General features: G+C 39.6%; 1 protein-coding gene across 6 annotated transcripts in view; it reads left to right on the top strand.

Annotated features, from left to right (window-relative positions):
* DYNC1I1 (dynein cytoplasmic 1 intermediate chain 1) overlaps positions 1 to 19663 on the top strand; it is a 343168-nt gene that overhangs the window by 16741 nt on the left and 306764 nt on the right. For all 6 annotated transcript variants that reach the window (XM_033192651.1, XM_033192656.1, XM_033192653.1 and 3 more), the window contains exon 2: positions 17240 to 17356. In XM_033192651.1, coding sequence (XP_033048542.1) covers positions 17249 to 17356 — 108 coding nt within the window. In that variant the 5' untranslated portion in view covers positions 17240 to 17248. The remainder of the gene's footprint in view (positions 1 to 17239; positions 17357 to 19663) is intronic.

Genomic DNA, 19663 nt, shown 5'->3' on the forward strand with positions numbered 1-19663 from the left:
CTCAGTGAGATGAAATTTGGACTAAGTCTTGAAGAAGCAAGCCATTCAGATATGTAGGGGAAAATGCATAACAGACAGAGGGAATAGGAGATGCCAAGACCCTGAGGTGGGCGTGTACCTGATGTGTCTGAGGAACAGTTAGTAGGCTGGCATGTCTAGGGATGAGATCAGGAAAGGAATAGGATTGTGTTGTGTAGGGCCATGGAGGCCATTATAAGGAATTTGGCTTTTACTCTGAAATGGGAGCCATGGGGGAACTTTTTGCAGAGAAGTGACACGACTTGACTTGTGTTTTAATGAATTACTGTAGCAGCTGTGTGGAATGGGCTGCAAGGGAGGGCAAAGATAGAAATGAGGAGACCCATTAGGGGGCTCTTGCAGAAATATGGATGACAGATGATGGTGGTTTAGACAGGGTGGTAGCAGGGGAGGTGGTGAAAAGTGGACAGATCCTGGAAATGTTTGGAAGGAAGAGATAATTTGCTGATAGATTGGATGTGGAGTTTGATGGAAACGGAAATCAGGGATGGCTCCAAGACTTTTGGCCTGAGTAGCTGGAAGCAGTTGCTTTGATTGAAGTGGAGAAGATCAAAAGCTGGATGCACATGAAGCCAGAGTCCAGGGAACAGTTGTCACAGCTAGTGCTTCACGCTGGCGTGCTGGCACCATTGAGGTGACTCACCTACCAGACACATAGGAAGGGTGACGTGAGTTGGTCAGGGCGAAGACATTTGGTCAGGGCGCCTTTTCCGTGCACACATTGGGGAAAACCTGAAAACGTCGTGCCCTTTTTGTATGGTTTAAGACTCTGTTCTCCTTCTATTGTAATAGATTTTGCAGTTGATTACCACTAATTATGTGGTGGTAGAGGAATCACTTTTATGTCTCCACTCTGCTACTTCCCAAGGCTGTGATTGGGTGGGAAAGGTATAATTGCAGTACCATTCAATAAAGAATGTTCTGAAATATGGGGCAACCTGGCAGGAGAAAAGGAGATAGATGTATTCATGTAAATTACTACATATTTTGGATATTTTGTGACTCCTTAGCATGCATGGTCTTGAAAATTTAGATATAATTCTTCCTCCATTTTAATTCTTTCTTCCAGAATTAGTTTTCTTTAAAAGCTAATGTATACATGCCTGCATGCTATTTTCACTCATAGTGACAGATGGTTGAAACCGGCTCTAGCTACATTTTTAAAAAGTCTTGAATTTAAAAAAAATACACATGAGTATCAGAAGGGTTTAAGCCTTTTAGAGCTGGTTCAGAAATCTGCTCTGAATGCTGCTTCATACCACTGAGTTATCCATTCGTGTACAAAATGCTGTGTGCTGGGCCAGGGTAGGGAATTTGCAGCCAAGCTTTTCAGAAGGGTATTTGCTTTCTAAAAGGTATATAAAGGTTGTGCTGATGGGGCAAATAGCAAATATCCAAATCCTAGAGTGGCGTTCAGCATTTGTGTTGACATGGTCTGCAGGGAATATGTGATGGTCCTGCATTTCAGGCAGTATTGATTTTCTACACTCTTATCTGCATATTAAGGTAGCTGGAAAAGTTGATTAATCTTTCAAGAACACCCACTTTGATGTGTTTGTACTTTGGGGTATTGAGGGACTTATTTTATGTTTTTTCTCTTTAATTGTCTGGTAGATTTAAACAAATAGAGTGGAGTTTGCTTTGGTCATTCTGTGATAGAGCTTTCCTGCCAGTGCTCTGTGAATGGATCACAGGTTCCATGTATACCCAATATTAATTTCTTGGCAGCCCTCAGGGTAGTCAGAGCCTGGTAAGTCTCCTGTGGTAGTGAACACCTTTCTCTGTTTACCCTAACATACCTTGCAAATGTCATCATGATCTGTGGGTGTCATAACATGCAAAATGTTGGCTGAGAAAGGATAAAGGTAGAGATAAATTTAGAATTAAAAAATTTTCAGTTTAAGAATTGATGTAGCTCAATATATTTCAAAAGTTTAACTGCAACTAACAATTATAAACAATATGTGTATGTAACAGTAAATGTATGTATATGTGTCCAAAACAAGTTTCTTACCATGTACAGTACATTCTAATAATTATAATCTGTTACATCACAGGAATGGCTGCCTTTGACCACTGACTTGATTTTGTAACTCACCGGTGGGTTGCAACCCATGTTTTAAAAGGCTGGTGTAGAGTGAATTACACACTAGGAATTAATTATCTGGTCTTGTGCTTGCTCACATCCTTCTATGTTTCCCTCCTGTGTACAGAGAAGTTCAGACCCCTTTAAAGCATGGCGTAGCCAACCTTTGGCTATAGGGTGACCAACTTGGCCAGGTTTGCCTGGGACTTTCCTTGTTCTAGCACTGTACATCCTGTGTCCTGTGTACCTCTGTATTTCTGTGCAAACTAAGATGGTTGGTCACTCAGTCTTTGGAATCTGGTCTCTGACTGCCTTCCCATTCTCATCTTCCTCCACCCCGTTTTGTACTCAGTGTTCCATCCATATCCCGTTACTTGTCCCACATACTGGTCATTCTTCTTACCTCCCACCTTTGTCCATGCTTCCCCGTCTGCCTGGGATGCACCACTCACCTGTGCCTTCCTCAGATCTGGTCTTCCTCCATTCTGGTTTGTTGAGTCACCTACTCTTTGGAAACCTTCTTTCACTGCTTTCTTGTGAGCAAGGTGGTAACCACAGACTACACTGACTTATGGAATCTTTAGTAACTGTGTTTTCCTTAGCTGTCATATTCTTTATCGTCTGTTGGACAAACATTAGAACGAAAACTGCTGACATAAAGTGGGTGACTATGGCCAAGAAAGAATACAAGATAAGTAGAATAAATCAATAGAGATGATATGGCCAACAGAGTGGGGCAAGAGAAGATGCCAAAAACGTAACTACAGGCTTATGCAGTGGCTAAGTGGCTAACAGCATGGTGTGCTGTGGAGACTTGAATCCTGGATCTTCACATGCCAAAGTTGTTTGCTTTGGTTGTGAGGATAGAATATTACCTTAGAAGCCTCTTCTCTGCATGTGCTTTTCCACTCATCATGACCCCAACAGGGATTGGTGGTCCTTAAAATTAGGTAGCCTTAATTACAAATTCATACATATTTTGTAGTGAATTTGAGAGAGAATTAAGTGGTCTTAAGATGTGGAGATATTCTTAACTTATAGTTTTAGAAGATTGGAATAAATTGATTTTTTGTGAGCGTGTGTATTGCTGATTTATTTTGGGAAAATCTAATTTTACTTTATTATCTGAATTAAATAATATTTAAATTAATTATTGACATTAAAATTATTCCTTCCTTCATTGTGATTAATGTATCTTGATTGAAATTTCCTTTAACATGGTAGTTTAAATTTGTGCTCACTAGGGATTGCAAAAACAGCTGCGTGGCTTGAATTTGCCTGCATCCTCTATCGAGAGAGAGTGCCCACTTCCAGCAGGCCTACTGGCCTATGCCGTCTTGATTTAACTTTGTTGCACAGAGAATCTGGCTCCTTTATAATACAGCAGGCCCAAGAATTCAGAGTTGAAGCTAAAGCTAGTCATGTCTAAAGATTTGCTTGTTATCAGTTATTTTAAAGATCAGTCTGCCAGGTTACCTGAGAGTAGTTTATTTTTAGACATGTTCATTTATCATCTTAGCAACTCAGAGAAAACAGCTCCAAGTGCAATAGATGGCTCTGTTCTAAATCATAGATTATTTTTACATCACTGTTAAAGAGAAAGTCCAACCAGCAACATGATAATTTATCCTCAAGGAATTTGGGGCAATAAATTCAAGACTGCTGAATTTATTGGTTGAGATCAACAATAGAGACTGTCAATTATAAATTAATGGATTTTGCTACATAATCCTTTTAGAGTCAGAAAACAGAGATTAAAAATGTAAATCAGGCAGGAAAAATTATATCAATGGATATATAATGGTAGTGATTTAGTAAAAGATAGTTGAATGGATGAGGCAATGTTAGGAGTATGTGTTTGTTGCACATTTGTACTAATGAGTGAGACAGTGACTCTCCCCCGCCATCCCCTATGGGAATAAAGATTTGTTGCATAATGAGGAATAACTTCGCTGATTTTGGTCATTTAAAAGCCTAGTATGCTGAGTTAACTTATTGATGATTGGAAAGTTCTCAAAATGTTAGTGAAAATATGGACAATATGGACATAATGTCTCTAATAGTTGTTTAGCAATTCAAGAGACATTTATTGAGCACTCAATGCTAGGCACTACAGGTACAGAAGTAAATTAGACATGGCCCCTGTCTTAAGAGCTTTAAGTCTAACAGGAGGAGAAAAATCACAGAGTATAGTCATGCGCTATGGTACATGTTCCAGCAGAACTACATGCAGGGTACTCTAACAGCACCAGTGAGGGGTGCATGACCCAGGCTTGTGCTGGGGTTTAGACATGGTACCCCAAAATATGGCACCTTGGCATATTGAATATTTTAAGCTGAAGGAATTTGAGAAATGGCATGTGCAGGAAGGTCTCTCTGACCATCCCCTTCCCTTCTCTGAAGCAAGTCAAAGGACCCTCATGTGAGAGGAAGGGTGCATCCTTATCTCTGAAAACACAGGATACAGAGAGGAATCTGAACAAAGACACCAGGCTATGCTTCCCCCAGTTACTACTGTTAGATAATACTTTTTGGCCAGTCAATTTTTTTCCTCACAACTCTTCATTCTTCATGAAGCCTACTATAAAAGCATTCAAGTTTAACTGTTTCTTTGGGTCTTCATTTCCTTATGAAGCTTTCCATGCCATGTGAAACTTACATTAAATACATTTGTATGATTTTCTCCTTCTAATCTGTCTTTCATTACAGGAGTCTCAGCCAATGAACCTAAGATAAGTAGAAGGAAAAGGTATTTTTCCTCCTCTACACTGGATGCCCTAGGAAGGCTTTCTGGAGGGAACGTGATTGAGTTGAGACAGAAAGATGAATAGGGGACATCAGATTAAACATGGTGAGAAAAACATTTCTGAAATTTGCAAAGGTACAAAGGCAAAAAAACCTCTTGCTATGCACCAGTAAATTGTGAACTAGGGAGTGGAAGGATATATGGATGGAGAGATGGGAAATAAGAGCATCTTATGTGCCCATGATAAGGAGTTGGGACATATTTTGTAACAGTGTTTTAAACAGTGTTCTGTCACCCAAATCTGATGGTAGTGTACCCATCATCAGATTTGGGTGATAGAAAGCTCACCCTGATGCTGCGTGGAGGATGTATCATCAGGGAGCAAGGTTAGCAGAGGAAGATGAGTTAGGAGAGTACTGCAATTGTCAGAAGCAATGACGAAGACTGGCCTTGTGCAATGTGAAAGGACATGGGTCGAAGAGGGCAGGCTGGTAAATATTAGGTGATCAAATTGGGAGTACTTGAAAATTGGTTGTGGGGTGTGGTGAGGTTGAGGATTTGGGGCTGACCAAGGAAAAGACAAGATGGCAGCACTGCAAAACAGCTTTATTGGGTGGTACTTGGACAGGACCGGATGAGAGGAAGTCTCTCGCAGCAGACCTTCCAAAGACAGCACCATGAGGCCGCCACCCAAAGTGGAAGAGGACAAGGGACCTCCCAGGGGAGAAGGGAATGGAAGATGGGGCCTACGGGTCTAGGTGATGTTGCTCAGCTGCAAGTTGGGGAGTCTCTGGGTCAGAGAGTTCCAAAGAGCAACAGCAGTTTAGAATTATTTCTATAGCCACAGGATTTGTATTATCTATGGCTAGCAGATGTTGGTTGCACACAGAGTCTAAATGGCTAAAAATATGCCTATTTGAACTCTATTTTAAGCGATTGGATATGTGAGAATTTGTGTTTTATGCCAGTGGGTTATGAGCTAATGGTCCCAGCCTGCTGTGAAGAAATAAACAACATAGGGACCAATGTCCAGGGGCCATCTTTAACCCGTTTATATAACAGCCAATGTTTACTCAGTGCCTACTCTGTGCCCAATGTGATGCTGAAGAGCCACCGTGTGAGTTCCAAAGGAAGCTGTGTGATGCTCTATGGAGGATCCACCCCTTTCCATGTGCTCCTTGGGAATGCTCCTTGAGATGGAGCAGCTCCTTTCTATTCAATGAATGTTTTAGAACGTCTAGGTGCACAGACGCATAATTTCCTATTATATAAAGTGCAGTCATGGTAGCTTTCTTTGTTCGGCTTCTTTGCCTGATACTTGGCCTAAGTATATGATTTATCTTTCCTATCTGTTCTGACCTAAGGTTGTGTTTCCTGGGGATCCTGTTGCAAGGCCTCACTTCTTTCTTCATGTTGTTATCCTTGTGACAGTGCCCAAAAGGCTCCCATCTCCTTTCTTCTGATTCTGTTTTCCGGTTTCTCTTCTGCCCTAATTCCCAGTGACCCAATTCCAAACTACTGCTCTCTAGTTGTCCAAACCATTCCATCTTTAGTTTTATACTCTTTCAAGGATTCTACTTGAGATTCTCATTTCCTAAGGACTCTTGATATCATCTGAGTGTTTCTTGAAGGAAGATACTCTAAGAAAATGGTTGATTCTCTTAATTGGGGAACAGTTCCCTTTCCAAAGAGAAGCATACTGAATCTCTAAATTGGTGGAATGCACCATAGGAGTCAGAAATTAAACAAAAATTTTCCAAACTTTTTGGCAAAGATGACAGTGGCTTTTGAGTCCTTTAATATTTAAGAGCTCTCATCTCTACTCTGTTAACTAGATAAGAGGGCAGATACCCCATGGATTGATTTTTCTCTCTAGCATAATGGGCCTCTGTGCTGAGGGCTCGAGAGCCTCTCCTGTTTAATGTGCTGCAATTGCCAGTGCTCAAGTTGCAGTTAAAGTAGTACAATTTGGGTAGCTCAGAATCATAAAACAGTGAAAATAGGACTAGAGACAATATGTAGACACAACAGTCTTAAATACATCTCACAAATTCAGCAAGAGTGATACTAAAGGCTTAATTTTAGAAAAATTTCTGAATTTCCTAGTCAAGAATTTACCCAATATGAGTAAGATTGAGAGGAACCTAGAAAAATCAACATAATGTTACAGCTGTGTGTATGGATTGATACAGGTTTTCCTCCAAAATAGTAGTTCTCTACAGACACAAATAGGTCCTTCCTATGTAAATTGAAACTCTTGCAGTGCTTGGGACTACCCAGTATTGGCTTTGATGAGGTGTATGGGAATTTCAGAGGCAAAGCTTTTCCTTCCGGTGTCAGCTCGCTCATGCAATTTACATGTGATGCCACCAGGTGGTGATACAGAGGGATAGCAAGATTGGACCAGAAGTAGACTGATAAACATCCATCATAACGGCTTTTTGTTTAAGAGCTTTCTTTGGATTAAAATTAATAAAATCTGGAATAAGTAAACACTGGAAGGAAAGCATTATTTAATGAAAGTGTCCAAGAATAATGAAGTCTGACATTTCCATTTTAACTCTTCCATTTCATGGTTGTAAATGTGTATGACTATATCTGCTTCCATATTTATGGGTAAAATGCTGGTACTGGATTATAAAATCTTTGGAGTTCTTGTTTTGAAATGAGCATGTATAATTGTAATTATTAAAGCAGTCTATTAATGCTATTCGCAATCGTAAAGACAGGGACTCAACCTAAAGGCCCATTAATGGTAGACTGGATAAAGAAAATGTGGTACACGTATGTCATGGAATATGATGCAGCCATAAAAAAGAATGAGATCATGTCCTTTGCCGAAACATGGATGGAGCTGGAGGCCATTATCCTTAGCAAACTAAGGCAGGAACAGAAAACTAAATACCAGATGTTCTTACTTTTAAGTGGGAGCTAAATGATGAGAAGGCATAGATGCACAGAGGGGAACAATACACACTGGGGCCTGTTGAAGGATAGAGGGTGGGAGTAGGGAGAGGATCAAGAAAAATAACTAGTGGGAACTAGGCTTAATACCTGGGTGATAAAATAATCCATAAAACAAGCCCCCATGACACAAGTTTAACTATGTAACAAACCTGCACACGTACCCCTGAACTTTAAAATTAAAGTTAAATTTTAAAAAGTAAAATGAATTGAAAATGCCTTTGTAAACAAAGATGATGGTTTGCAAACTCCTCAGTGATATGAAGAAGCCTACTAGGTATAATTGAAGTCTGTAAAAATCACCCTTTGTTTTCTTTTGTAAAATTAAATATAATTAAGACCAAAAAAAAAAAAAAAAAAAAAAAACAAAGCAGCCTACAGCAAAATTAGGACAAAGGATTAAAAAAAATCACACAAACAGAAATCTACAGTTCATTAGCAACTGTCTTAGTTCACTTTACAACCAGGCTAATGCCCATGTGTGTGTGTGTGTGTGTGTGTGTGTGTGTTCAGCGAGGGGAGAAGGAGAATGGGGAACGAAAACTGGCTTCTCAGTTAGTCTTCCTTGCCTGTTACCTGGCTTAGGCAGGTGAGAAATCTTTCACACATTGTTCTATGGGGTCTCTCTCTCTCTTTCTTTCTTTCCTTCTTTCTTTCTTGACCGAGTTTCGCTCTTGTTGAGCAGGCTGGAGTGCAATGGCGCGATCTTGGCTCATTGCAACCTCTGCCTCTAGGGTTCAAGTGATTCTCCTGCCTCAGCCTTCCCGAGTAGCTGGGATTACAGACGCCTGCCACCATGCTCTATGGGGCCTTTTCTTCAAGGCCTCGCTTTCCCCCTAACTCTGGTTTTCCTTATGCTGTATCTAGAGGTCTTACTTAGATCTCCCAGGTATTTTTGAATCATAGTTTGTGGAATTTTTGACTCTAACTTGAATTTTTAATGCTTAGTGATTTTGCTAGTCTTTCACTACCTCTTTCCCTAAAAAGAAAGAGCATGAACTCCCTCTGTTTAGATTATTTATATACACACTTAGCAAAATTTTGTCAAGGAAATGTCTCTGTAAGCTTTAGAATCAACTCTATCTTAGCAGAATTAGGTTAAGTCACAGTTGACTTAACCTAAGTTGGGGAACCCCAGGTTCCCCAACTCCTGGGGAACCACTAGGGGTTCCCCAGAAACATTCAGGATCTGTAAGGTCAAAGCTATTTTCATAATAACACTAAAATGTTATCTGTCTTTTCTACTATGTTGACATTAGCAGTGATGGTATAAAAGCAATCATGGGTAAAACTGCTGGTACTCTAATGCGATTTGAGGCAGTGGCACCAAACTGTACTAGCAGTGGCCCAAATTTCACTGCTACACGCACAGGTTTTTTTAAAAAAACCCAGTTTCACTTAAGAATGTCCTTCATAAAGCAGAAAAAAAATTAGTTACATTAAATGTCTAGTCTTGGGTGTATGTTTTACTGTGTGACAAATGGGAACAAGCAAAGCCTTCTGCTACCAACTCAATAGTTGTCTTGAGGAAAAACATTTGTGCAATAATTTGAATTGTGAGTTAAACTAACTGCCTTAATAAAAAAAGAAACACTATTTTTTACTTGAACAACTGACAAACTAGGGTGATTCAGACTTCACTGTTTGGTAGACATTTTCTCAAAAATCAATGGTGTGAGTTTGTCACTTCAAGAACACAACTGACAATATTTGTTGCTAATGATAAAATTTGAGCTTTCAAACAAAAAGTAGAATTTTGGGCCACCCTGAGCTTGACAGTTTTATGTCACCTAAAGACTTCTAAAGAGCTTGGCAATGAAGTTACTAAGTTTGATTTTCAGATATAACATAATGTGTCAACATTTGGAAGGTCTGCCTGATTTATTATTTTCCAGTTACTTATATTTTCCAAGTAACCTATTCATGACATTATAAAATCATCCATGAGTAAAAGATCGATTCAGTGTTTAGGATAGACCAATGGATTTTAATGTAACAGGGTACAAAAAGTTCATTGATTGATATGGTTTCATATTCACATTGCTGCTGACCTTTAAGAAACTGCTATTTGTTGACTTTTGGTGTAATAGTGAAGAATATCCACAATTACCCGAAGAGGCTGTTAAAATATTCCTCCTTTTTCAGATTACATATCTGTTTGAGGCCAGATTTTCTTCATATACTTCAACTAAAATAACATATCACAACAGATTGAATGCAGAAGTAGCTATAAGACAGCATTTGACTTCTATTAAACCAGATGTTAAAAAGATATGTGAAAATGTAAAAGCATTACATTCATCTTACTTTTTTTTTTTGTCTTGGAAATTGTAGTTTTTTTCACAAAATGTTAATAACATGTATGTTGTTACTTTAAAATAAATTATTAAATAAATACTTAAAGTTTTATCAGTTTTAATTTTTAACATGATTAATGTTAATAGATAACCTACATAAAAACATAAACCAAAGCTCTTTGAAGTTCTTGATAATTTTTAAGAGTATAACAGGGTACTGAAATAAAAATGTTTGAGAACTGCTCTTCTGTGGTGTTAGTAGAACAGTCCTGAGCATCGTCCTACTATAAGATGGATTTTATTTAAAATTTTGTTTTCATAGTGTACTGATGGCTGTAAAAATGTAGGAAATAACCCTCCTTTCACCAGCCAACTCCCTCCTGAGATGTCTATCACCCTCTTTTTTTTTGACTGAGCTATAGCTGTAAAAATGGGCTCATGGTTGTCGTCTGTATCATCCTTTGGCCTCCCATTCAAGTGGAAGGAGGCAGCTGCATTTTGAGACACTAAGCAGGTGAAATGGGGCTGTGAAAGATCAAATTTCTTACACGTATCCAGTGGCAGATGAAAAGTTCAATACATGATAGTGAAGAGCTGACAAGAGCAATTGTTTTCAGGCAGGAAAAGATAACTTATTTCTGGGTATTTTCTCAATAAGTCTGGCAACAGCTGGGCAATGATTTAAACCTCCTAGGGTTCCAACTTTAAGCTTAAAAATACATTTGCATATGCCAGCATTAGGAATGGAATCCCAAACGGCTGCCAACTTAGACAACTGAAAGGAAATAGAGATCTATATTGTTCAAAAGCTAAGCCTTCGGAGGTGCTGTTACTCAGCAGCTGTGTAAACAGAACTAAACCCTTTGCATCTCCTCTGCTAGACACTTGGTTCTAAATAGGACCAAACTGTGCCATGATGATGTGTGCAGAAATAAAAATGAAGGCAATAGATATCATTGTTGGGTTCGAGAAAAGCTGGACATTTTCCTTTCTCTATGGATATGTGCAGACATAAGAAATGTAAAGGAGATGTAGGGGAACCTGGCAAGGCAAGGGAAGATGTGAAACTGGTTTTAGTTTTACTTCCTCCCTCCTCGGTATCCACATTTCTCTCTCTCATGTTTGCCTGCCTCCCTCCTCTCTCCATTTTTTCCTCTATTGAAACTGAGGGGCCGTGGCCGGGCGCGGTGGCTCAAGCCTGTAATCCCAGCACTTTGGGAGGCCGAGACGGGCGGATCACGAGGTCAGGAGATCGAGACCATCCTGGCTAACACGGTGAAACCCCGTCTCTACTAAAAAAATACAAAAAAATTAGCTGGGCGAGGTGGCGGGCGCCTGTAGTCCCAGCTACTCGGGAGGCTGAGGCAGGAGAATGGCGTAAACCCAGGAGGCGGAGCTTGCAGTGAGCTGAGATCCGGCCACTGCACTCCAGCCTGGGTGGCAGAGCAAGACTCCGTCTCAAAAAAAAAAAAAAAAAAAGAAACTGAGGGGCCGCGTGTGGTGGCTCATGCTTGTAATCCCAGCGAAGACCCAGGCAGGAGGATCATCTGAGGTTGGCAGTTCAAGACCAGCCTGGCCAACATGGCGAAACCCCGTCTCTATAAAAAAATACAAAAATTAGCCGGGCCCAGTAGCATGCACCTGTAGTCCCAGCTATTTGGGAGGCTGAGGCAGGAGAATTGCTTGAACCTAGTAGGTGAATGTTGCAGTGAGCTGAGATCGTGCCACTGCACTGCAACCTGGGGAAAAGAGTAAGACTCTGTCCCAGAAAAAAAAGAAAAGAAAAGAAAAGAAACTTAGGACCATGAGCCATTTGTATAATGGAACAGCAGGAGAGACCTTCGCTATAACTAACTTCCTAACTAGAGAAGAAACCATGTCTTCATATACCAACCCATCCTCTGGGGGAAGTGGGTAAGGTGCAGGGGATGTCTGCTGGGGACAGCTTGATATGTAATTCTTATGTTCAAAAGAAAAAACTGAGAAGTTTTTTTTTTACTGTTAAGATAAATGACTACACTTAATTTTTTAAAAAGGTGTTTTTTGTTTTTTGAGTCACATCCCTTTTCCCACATGCCTTCCATTTTATAACTCATTTAGATAGGGAAGCTCCTTCTACTTGCTCTGAAGTGTTTTAGAATGGCTAGGAACACAGACTGGATTTCCTTACTTTAAATGTATTGTTATTAAATCAGTAATGTCCCATGTCTTTCATGTAATTCTCACAGTAACACTTTTTAAATGATTGCAGTGAACTTGGAGTGACGACTTGGTTATTGAATTAGGGTGCAATTGGTGATGTGGGCAAGAGTGGGCAGGGTAAACTAATGGTAATAATAATACAAAAGGAAGGGGAGAAGGAGGAGAAGGAGAAACAACTTTTCTTGGGTGTTTAGGATTTGCCAGGCATAATTTTTAGCTCTTTACTTTTATTGACTCATGTATTTGGATCAAAAAAATGACAACTTACTAGATCAGAGATGTGCTGAAGCCACAGTGATCAGAACTGAGACATTTGGGAGGATGAGTGGAGACGAGCTGTAATGACAACACTAAGCAGAGGATAAAAGGTGAATCAAGGAACAAAAGGGAAATCAGTAGTAGACAGCTGAAATTTGAAAAAAAGCTAGCAGGCTCTAGGGATTGGTGTATGGAGTCTAGGGTAAATGTAGTAGCTGATTTGAACTTTGAGACATCTGTTTTGGGGTGAGTATAACTTGGCTTGACAAAGAAAGACAAGGGGTGAAATGGGGATTGTGTTCAGTGATAGTAAAACTGGAGGGTTTGCAGGAGAACAAGGGCTGTGATGCGGGGGTGGAGGGAGATAAGAAGTGTGAATTTGGCAACAAAGGTGGGTGAAAGTGAATGAGGAAGAGGAGATGCCACCGATGGAAAAAGAGTTCTGAATGTGGGACTCTGCTCCAAGGATGCTGAGCAGGAGGTACAAAAGTGCAACTGATCGCAGTGGATGGGGCTGGGGAAAGACTGAGCTGTGATTCCTCCTAAGTCTGGGTGGAGTCAAGCCCAGAGTTGGCTGGTGTGTGGTAGAACATGCAGATGATCAGACAGGGAGGAGCCCTATACCCAGAGGTGGGTTTGATTTACCCACTTGATCCCTTGCCATTTGTAAATGAGAGACCAGCTTTTTATGTGTATGAAGTAAATGAGCAATAATTAGCAGTAGGTAGCTTTGACTCTTATTTTCTTAGACTGAGTGCATCAGAATTGCCTTGGCAATAACCTGCATTAGCCACAGAAATCTCTGTAACTCATGTCCCTCATGCTTTGTTCCTCGATTTGCTTTATTTGATGTGCAGGGAGATTTAGTGGGTCAGAGGAGCAAGCCCCCCAGGAAATCCTATGGAGTTCAGTGCTGACACTACATTTAATGCTACTATTTAAGTCATTTTACTGTGTGTAAAGGCTCATTCATTCACTATAATGTGTACTTTCCAAACCCTTTATGAGGCATTCTCTTGAGATTCCTTATTCTCCTAGGGATTGATGCTAAGCATCTATTTTAGAATGGATCAAAAAATCAATAAATGGAAGGCCATTTACAGTTGTGTCTTCTAGCATTGTAACCTACTGCATTTAAAGACTTAAATTATTTGGATCATCACTACCTAATATAATCTTTTTTAAAAAATTCCTTCAATGTTTTTGTTGTTATTTTTAAAATATTGACTCTCTGGCTGGGAATTCCAACTTAAATGATCAACATTGTAAGACGTATTTATTATTTGCAAGAAAGCCTTTGCACTTTGCAGAAATTTTCTGAGAATACATTTTACTTCCCTTTTGTGATTGAAATTCTTTGCAAGAAAATCATAACAAATATAAGACTTTCTTATATTATGGTTTGCTTCTTAATGACAATAAATATTGCTGAAGTTGCACCAGACAGTTTTGATGAATTGGAGAAAGGTAAAGCAATGTTGGGGAAAGGTCAAGTAAAAGTTGGGGAAATGTGGAGGAGGGGAAAACTCACATTTTCTAAGAAGAGTCTCCTGGCTGCTTTCAGCTTAGAATGAAACAGCTATTGCTTTAACAGTGATTTTTCTGATCATACATTTCATTTCTGACTACCAAAAAATTTCCAGCACACTAGTTAGATGGACCCTTATTGGTCAATGGTGTTTATAACTTCTCAGATGACTTCTGGAATTCCTGCCAGGAATTTTACCCATTGGTGTTGAAAATTATTGGCAACCTGTATTTTAGTGATAAACTTTGCTTTTGTGAAGTTCTGCAACTTCTCTTGGAAAGAAAAATATCAGAAGATCTAACTTCGTGGGCCTGTGTCCCTCCATGTGGACCCTCAGTCGGACCTGGTGGAGCTACCTACTGTGGACCAGGCATTTCCTCTCTGGCTGGTCCTCAGTCATGGCTCTGCTTGCTCAATTACTGCCTTGGCTCTGTTAAGACTTCGAATTGCATCTTCTGTTTAAACAGCCCTTTGTAGGGGGATGACTCCAAACTCTATTCCTCAACTTCAGTCCCCCATTCCACTTGTCCCCCCATCTGTAGTGTTGTATTTGTGCATTCTGCCCAGAAGTTCCACTGATACCCAAATTATGAAATACATGTTGCAAGGTTTTTTCACGGTTTTCCTCTTTGTCTTTTCTTCCTAATTTCACTGCCATCCCCTTTGCCCTCTCAAAGTCAAATTGTTACTGGACCTTCCATTTTTGCTTCCACATTTAAAGGCTACTAAGAGTTCCTTGGTCCCTCTTGGCTGTGCTCTCCCTAGTGCACATTCTCTACTTCTGTCCCACATTTGCCTACCATACCCGTACAGGTACAGTTGAATCAGAGAGAAGCTGGCATTAGTTACCCAGCAGCTTGCCTTATTTCTAGTTTTTGCTCCAGTCTGTTATACAGGCAGGGACAAGAATAGGCTTACGCGAATTCCATTTTTATTTTGTCACTTTTCTTTTCAAAAATCTGCTATGTTTGCCCATTATCCATTACACCAAATAGAACTCAATTTTCTGTTTTGTCCAGGCTTTCCAGGTTGCCTCAACATATCCATTCTTACCAATTAAACATTTTTTTTTCTTTTTTGAAACAGAGGTTCACTCTGTCACCCAGGCTAGAGTACAGTGCATGATTATAACTCACGGTAACCGTGAACTCTTGGCCTCAAGCTATCCTCCTGCCTCAGTCTCCCAAAGCACTGGGGTTACAGCTATGAACCACCACACCTGGCCTCAACTTTCTGTTTCTTGACTTGAATTTATCCACATCTCTTGCACTCAATCTGTCAGTTCCCTCTTTGACAGGTCTTCACACATCCAAATATGCCCTTCGTTTGCTAGTTTCTGACCTCATTCAATACCCAGTCCCAATTCTACCTATTCCTCAATGCTTCCCCTGGCATACTCCACCAGACCTTGATTATCATTTTGCTCTGCATTCCTCTGAACTTGTACACTGGGGATCACAAACATGTAGTAGGTCAGAGCATGGGCAAGCTTGAATTTAGGTTCTGCCATCTATTGGCTAGGCAGTCTCAGTTCTTACTGAATCTCCTTTGTCTTAATTATGAAAAGGAATTAGTAATAATACCGGTTTACTTGGATTGATATGATTACATGTGATAATGAATGTCAAGGGCCTGGCACTGAGTAATCAATAAGCCAATATCTCAGAGAACATCTCTATCCACACTGCATGTCCACAAATTTGAGCTATACGCTCTTTGAAGGAGAGAATCTGGTTTTGCTTATCTTTGTATCCCTATTCATTATAAAGTGCCTAACACAGATTAAATACAGCAAATATTTGTTGATAAATGAAGAAAGAGTATGATCATGAATGGCTGAGATTGGTTATTGCAATAATTCTGATTATTTCACAAATCTCTGCTGTCACACTGTGATCAGAGTAGAAACACAGTGTATTTCCCAACTTGTTTGTCTGAAAGTGTGTCCTAGAGTGACTGCAGATTCATGTTTACCTTCTGGGGACAATGACAAAAAGTTGAGAATTTTTCATTGTTCTGTATTCTTTGTTTTTTTTTTTTTGCCTTCCATTGCTCTGTAATCTACTTCAAGATGCATTATATATTTATCCTAGTTGCATGCAAATAGTATGTGAACGAATACTCGTGACATTTATGGTTAGTCAATTTTTCCTTGTTATTTTAGAAAATTGGGCGAGGGCGGCCCTTCATTTCTCAAGGTTTCCATTTTGTTAGTTTTCAGTTGGGAGCACAAAAGGCTCAAATATATAATCATTGGTAATTAGTAAGAGTCTTCTTCGAACTGATTTTATTTAAAAATGTTACTGGCACCATCACTACCAGCACCGTCACCATGATTAACATTAAAATTAAATCTTGTTTGGATAAATTTTCCCAAGAACTTGCCATGGTGTTATCTCCCGTTTCATGTGCTCACAAACACCCTTTGCTTTGGAAAGGGAAAGTGCCAGAATAAGGAATATTACATTCAGAATGCAAATGAAAGTTTTATAGAAATAGGGTTGTGTTGGAGATGAAATTAACTGTGACACTTCAGGAGTTTTACAGAGAAAGAAGATTAACATGTTAGGTCTTCAGCAGCTGTCTTCCCTGATGCAAATAATGTTAGGCAAAATGAAATCTCCATGCGTCCTAGCTCAGTGGAGGAACGTTTATTGAGTCCATAGAAATTTGAGCAGGGCACGTCTCTAAGGGTTTATGACAGCCTATTTTCTTTTCTCAGTGTGGGAATGAATTGCTCCATTATCATCTAAATTGTAAGTCATGATGATGGTTCTTTTTTGATTCTCTTATTTATTTTTGTTTATTTGTTAAAAAACTTGTACAGAAAATGTGTTGCTTATCTGGAAGTTGCTATCCTTGCTTAGGCCAGATAATAACCTTGTATTTCTTCAGATATTTATGTATATATACCTAAAAGGGAAATATTTGATATCCTTGGACAAGATCTAACTTAATGTGTTTCTCTGATTCTTTCACATAGGCTAAATAATACAACCTCTTGTTGATAACCCAAAAGTCACATTTTCAAATTGCATTTTCTTTCAAATGATTTTTGCAATGATATACAGAAAAGTTATTTTTATATATGTTCACTTCTTTTTTTCCCTTTCTCCAAGGAAACCAACATGTCTGACAAAAGTGACTTAAAAGCTGAGCTAGAGCGCAAAAAGCAGCGCTTAGCACAGATAAGAGAAGAGAAGAAACGGAAGGAAGAGGAGAGGAAAAAGAAAGAGGTAAATCCTGGGTGTTGGGGTGTTGTGGGGGAAAAAGGAAGATCACTTGATTCTGAGGGGCTGGTCAAATGGATAAATAGGACCACCTAAAAGAATCCTTTTATGATATCGGAATAAAATGATTGACTATGTCCCTATTCTGCATGATAAAGTTGTTACCCTCTGCTATGTACTGGTCAGCCATCACCTAAATGGGGGATAACGTTTGATCCAGAGGCTCCAGAGGCCTCCAGACTCCAGGTTCCTCACAGACTTGAACAGAATTCTAAGGGTGGTCTGTGATCTTGTTATTGTTAGAAACTTCTTAACCTTTCTGTGCCTCAGTTTCCTATTTTTAATATGAGAACAATAATACATTTATTTTGTGGGGCTGTACTTAGCAGTACCTAGACTATAGTTAGTACTTAATAAATGTTAGTTTTAAGAAAAGGCTTTTCTTTTTTTCTGAAAAATCTACCAGCAGGAACATTTTAGCAGAAAATTAGAAAACTATGCCAGTGGATTTCCATTGTTTCCAAAGTGGTATACATTTTTTAATGGTAAATAAGCATCTTAGGTTTGGTAAGGGGAAGGCTGTCCTTCTCTTAGTGAGAAGGTAGATAGGATAGTACATACAGTACAAAGAATTATTACATGTTAGATCTGGCTGAAATTTCGGAGACTTTCCGTTCAGGCCCCTCTTTATGCCAACAAAGCAGCAGAGACCCGGAGTTGAAATGTAGCTTTTCTGCTTTCTAGACTTAGAATCTAGGACTCTGTAATCCCAATCCAATGCCTTGTTGTCATGTCACGTTTTCTTCCACTATGTGAATCAAACAAATAATTTATTTTTAGTTCCCTAATTTGTTGTGGCAGTGTAGGAATAGCCCACATCTTATATAAAAACCAGACACCAAAGATATTTTTGAATAGTTTTCTAAGAAAAAACTTCGTGTGGTATGATATGCTTTTGCGTATAGAAACCAGAGCTGCTTCCCTATGCAGTTCTTCTATAAGGAAAAGAAAACTTATTTTGATGCCTTACAATCTAAATAAGTGTTGTTTCATACTACAAGGCCGAGAGACCAAGGTAACAGATTTACAACAATTATTATTTTCCAACAAAGTAAAAGATAATTGCAGTTGCATTTTAGCCTTCTGGCATCTCTCATCTCTCTATACCGTTACCCATTGATTGATGTGATCATTTGTTTGTCCTTGACATCACACATAATGTTTTTTCCCTTTGAGATCTTTGCTGTTACATATGCAGTCTTTGAGTGAAGTAGAGGTGAGAATTGACAAGGAATGGCTATTCATTTCCATGCAAAGCCAAAAAAAGCATTAAGTTATTATGTTTCCTTTCCCTCAAATGTCAACACTTACTGTAGTTTTAAAGCACCTGTTATCCTTTACTAATAACCAGTTTCCTTTTAAACTGACATTCTAATATCCAACTTGAATTTCATAGAATTACCACAAAATGCGATGTGATATGGGAAATTTGGTTCCAAATTATGCTGTCTGCTTCGTCTTTTTCATTTTACACATTTTGAGGAAATTACAGGCACACTGGACTGATGGAAGCAGGCTCCCCTTTTGATTCTACAACCAAGCACTTTTGCCTGGTGAGGATTTAGCTGGTTTCACAGCAAGAAGAGCCCTGGGAGATTGGAGGCTGCAGGTAGTGGAGGGTATGGAACACCTGGACTCTAGACATTCCTGGCTGCTGCCTCATTCTGGATTGACATCATATGAAGTCCTAGTTTTCTCATTTCTAAACTAACATGGTGATTGAAGCTTGTGGTAACTGAACTGTGCTCCACAGAGTCAGATGGCAATACGGAGTCCAAGTCTTCCATCCTCAAAGTTTCTGATTTGAGTGATCTGAAGCAGGGCCAGATTTTAGGATCCATTGGACCACATCGTCTTTAACATCTCTCCTGGCTTGAAATCTTCTCCCTTCGCATCCATCTCCCCTCAAAGAGATCTTTCCTTGGTTATTTCCATGCACACTCTGCAACTGTGCTGACTTGGTTGGTTCTGAGCAGCTGGGGCTGTAAGACTGAAGACAGTTAACACAGTGATTATGCACAGGGGCTTTTGAGTGGAACATGGCTGGGAAGCCTGGATCTGCCCTTCACAGACTGGCCCTGAATGGGTATCGGTCCTCTTTGAACCTGTTTCCTCTTCTGTAAAATGGAGAAAGGAATGATGTCTTCCTCACAGATTAGAGGATTCGAGAAGATCCCAGAGCAGTAAGAGACAGCTGTCATTCTGCTTCTGAGATCAGCTATCAGAGTAGATGAATGGGGCTTCACAGAATGG

Source organism: Trachypithecus francoisi, unplaced genomic scaffold (assembly GCF_009764315.1).
Source record: "Trachypithecus francoisi isolate TF-2019V2 unplaced genomic scaffold, Tfra_2.0 Lachesis_group4, whole genome shotgun sequence".
NCBI classification, from domain to species: domain Eukaryota; kingdom Metazoa; phylum Chordata; class Mammalia; order Primates; family Cercopithecidae; genus Trachypithecus; species Trachypithecus francoisi.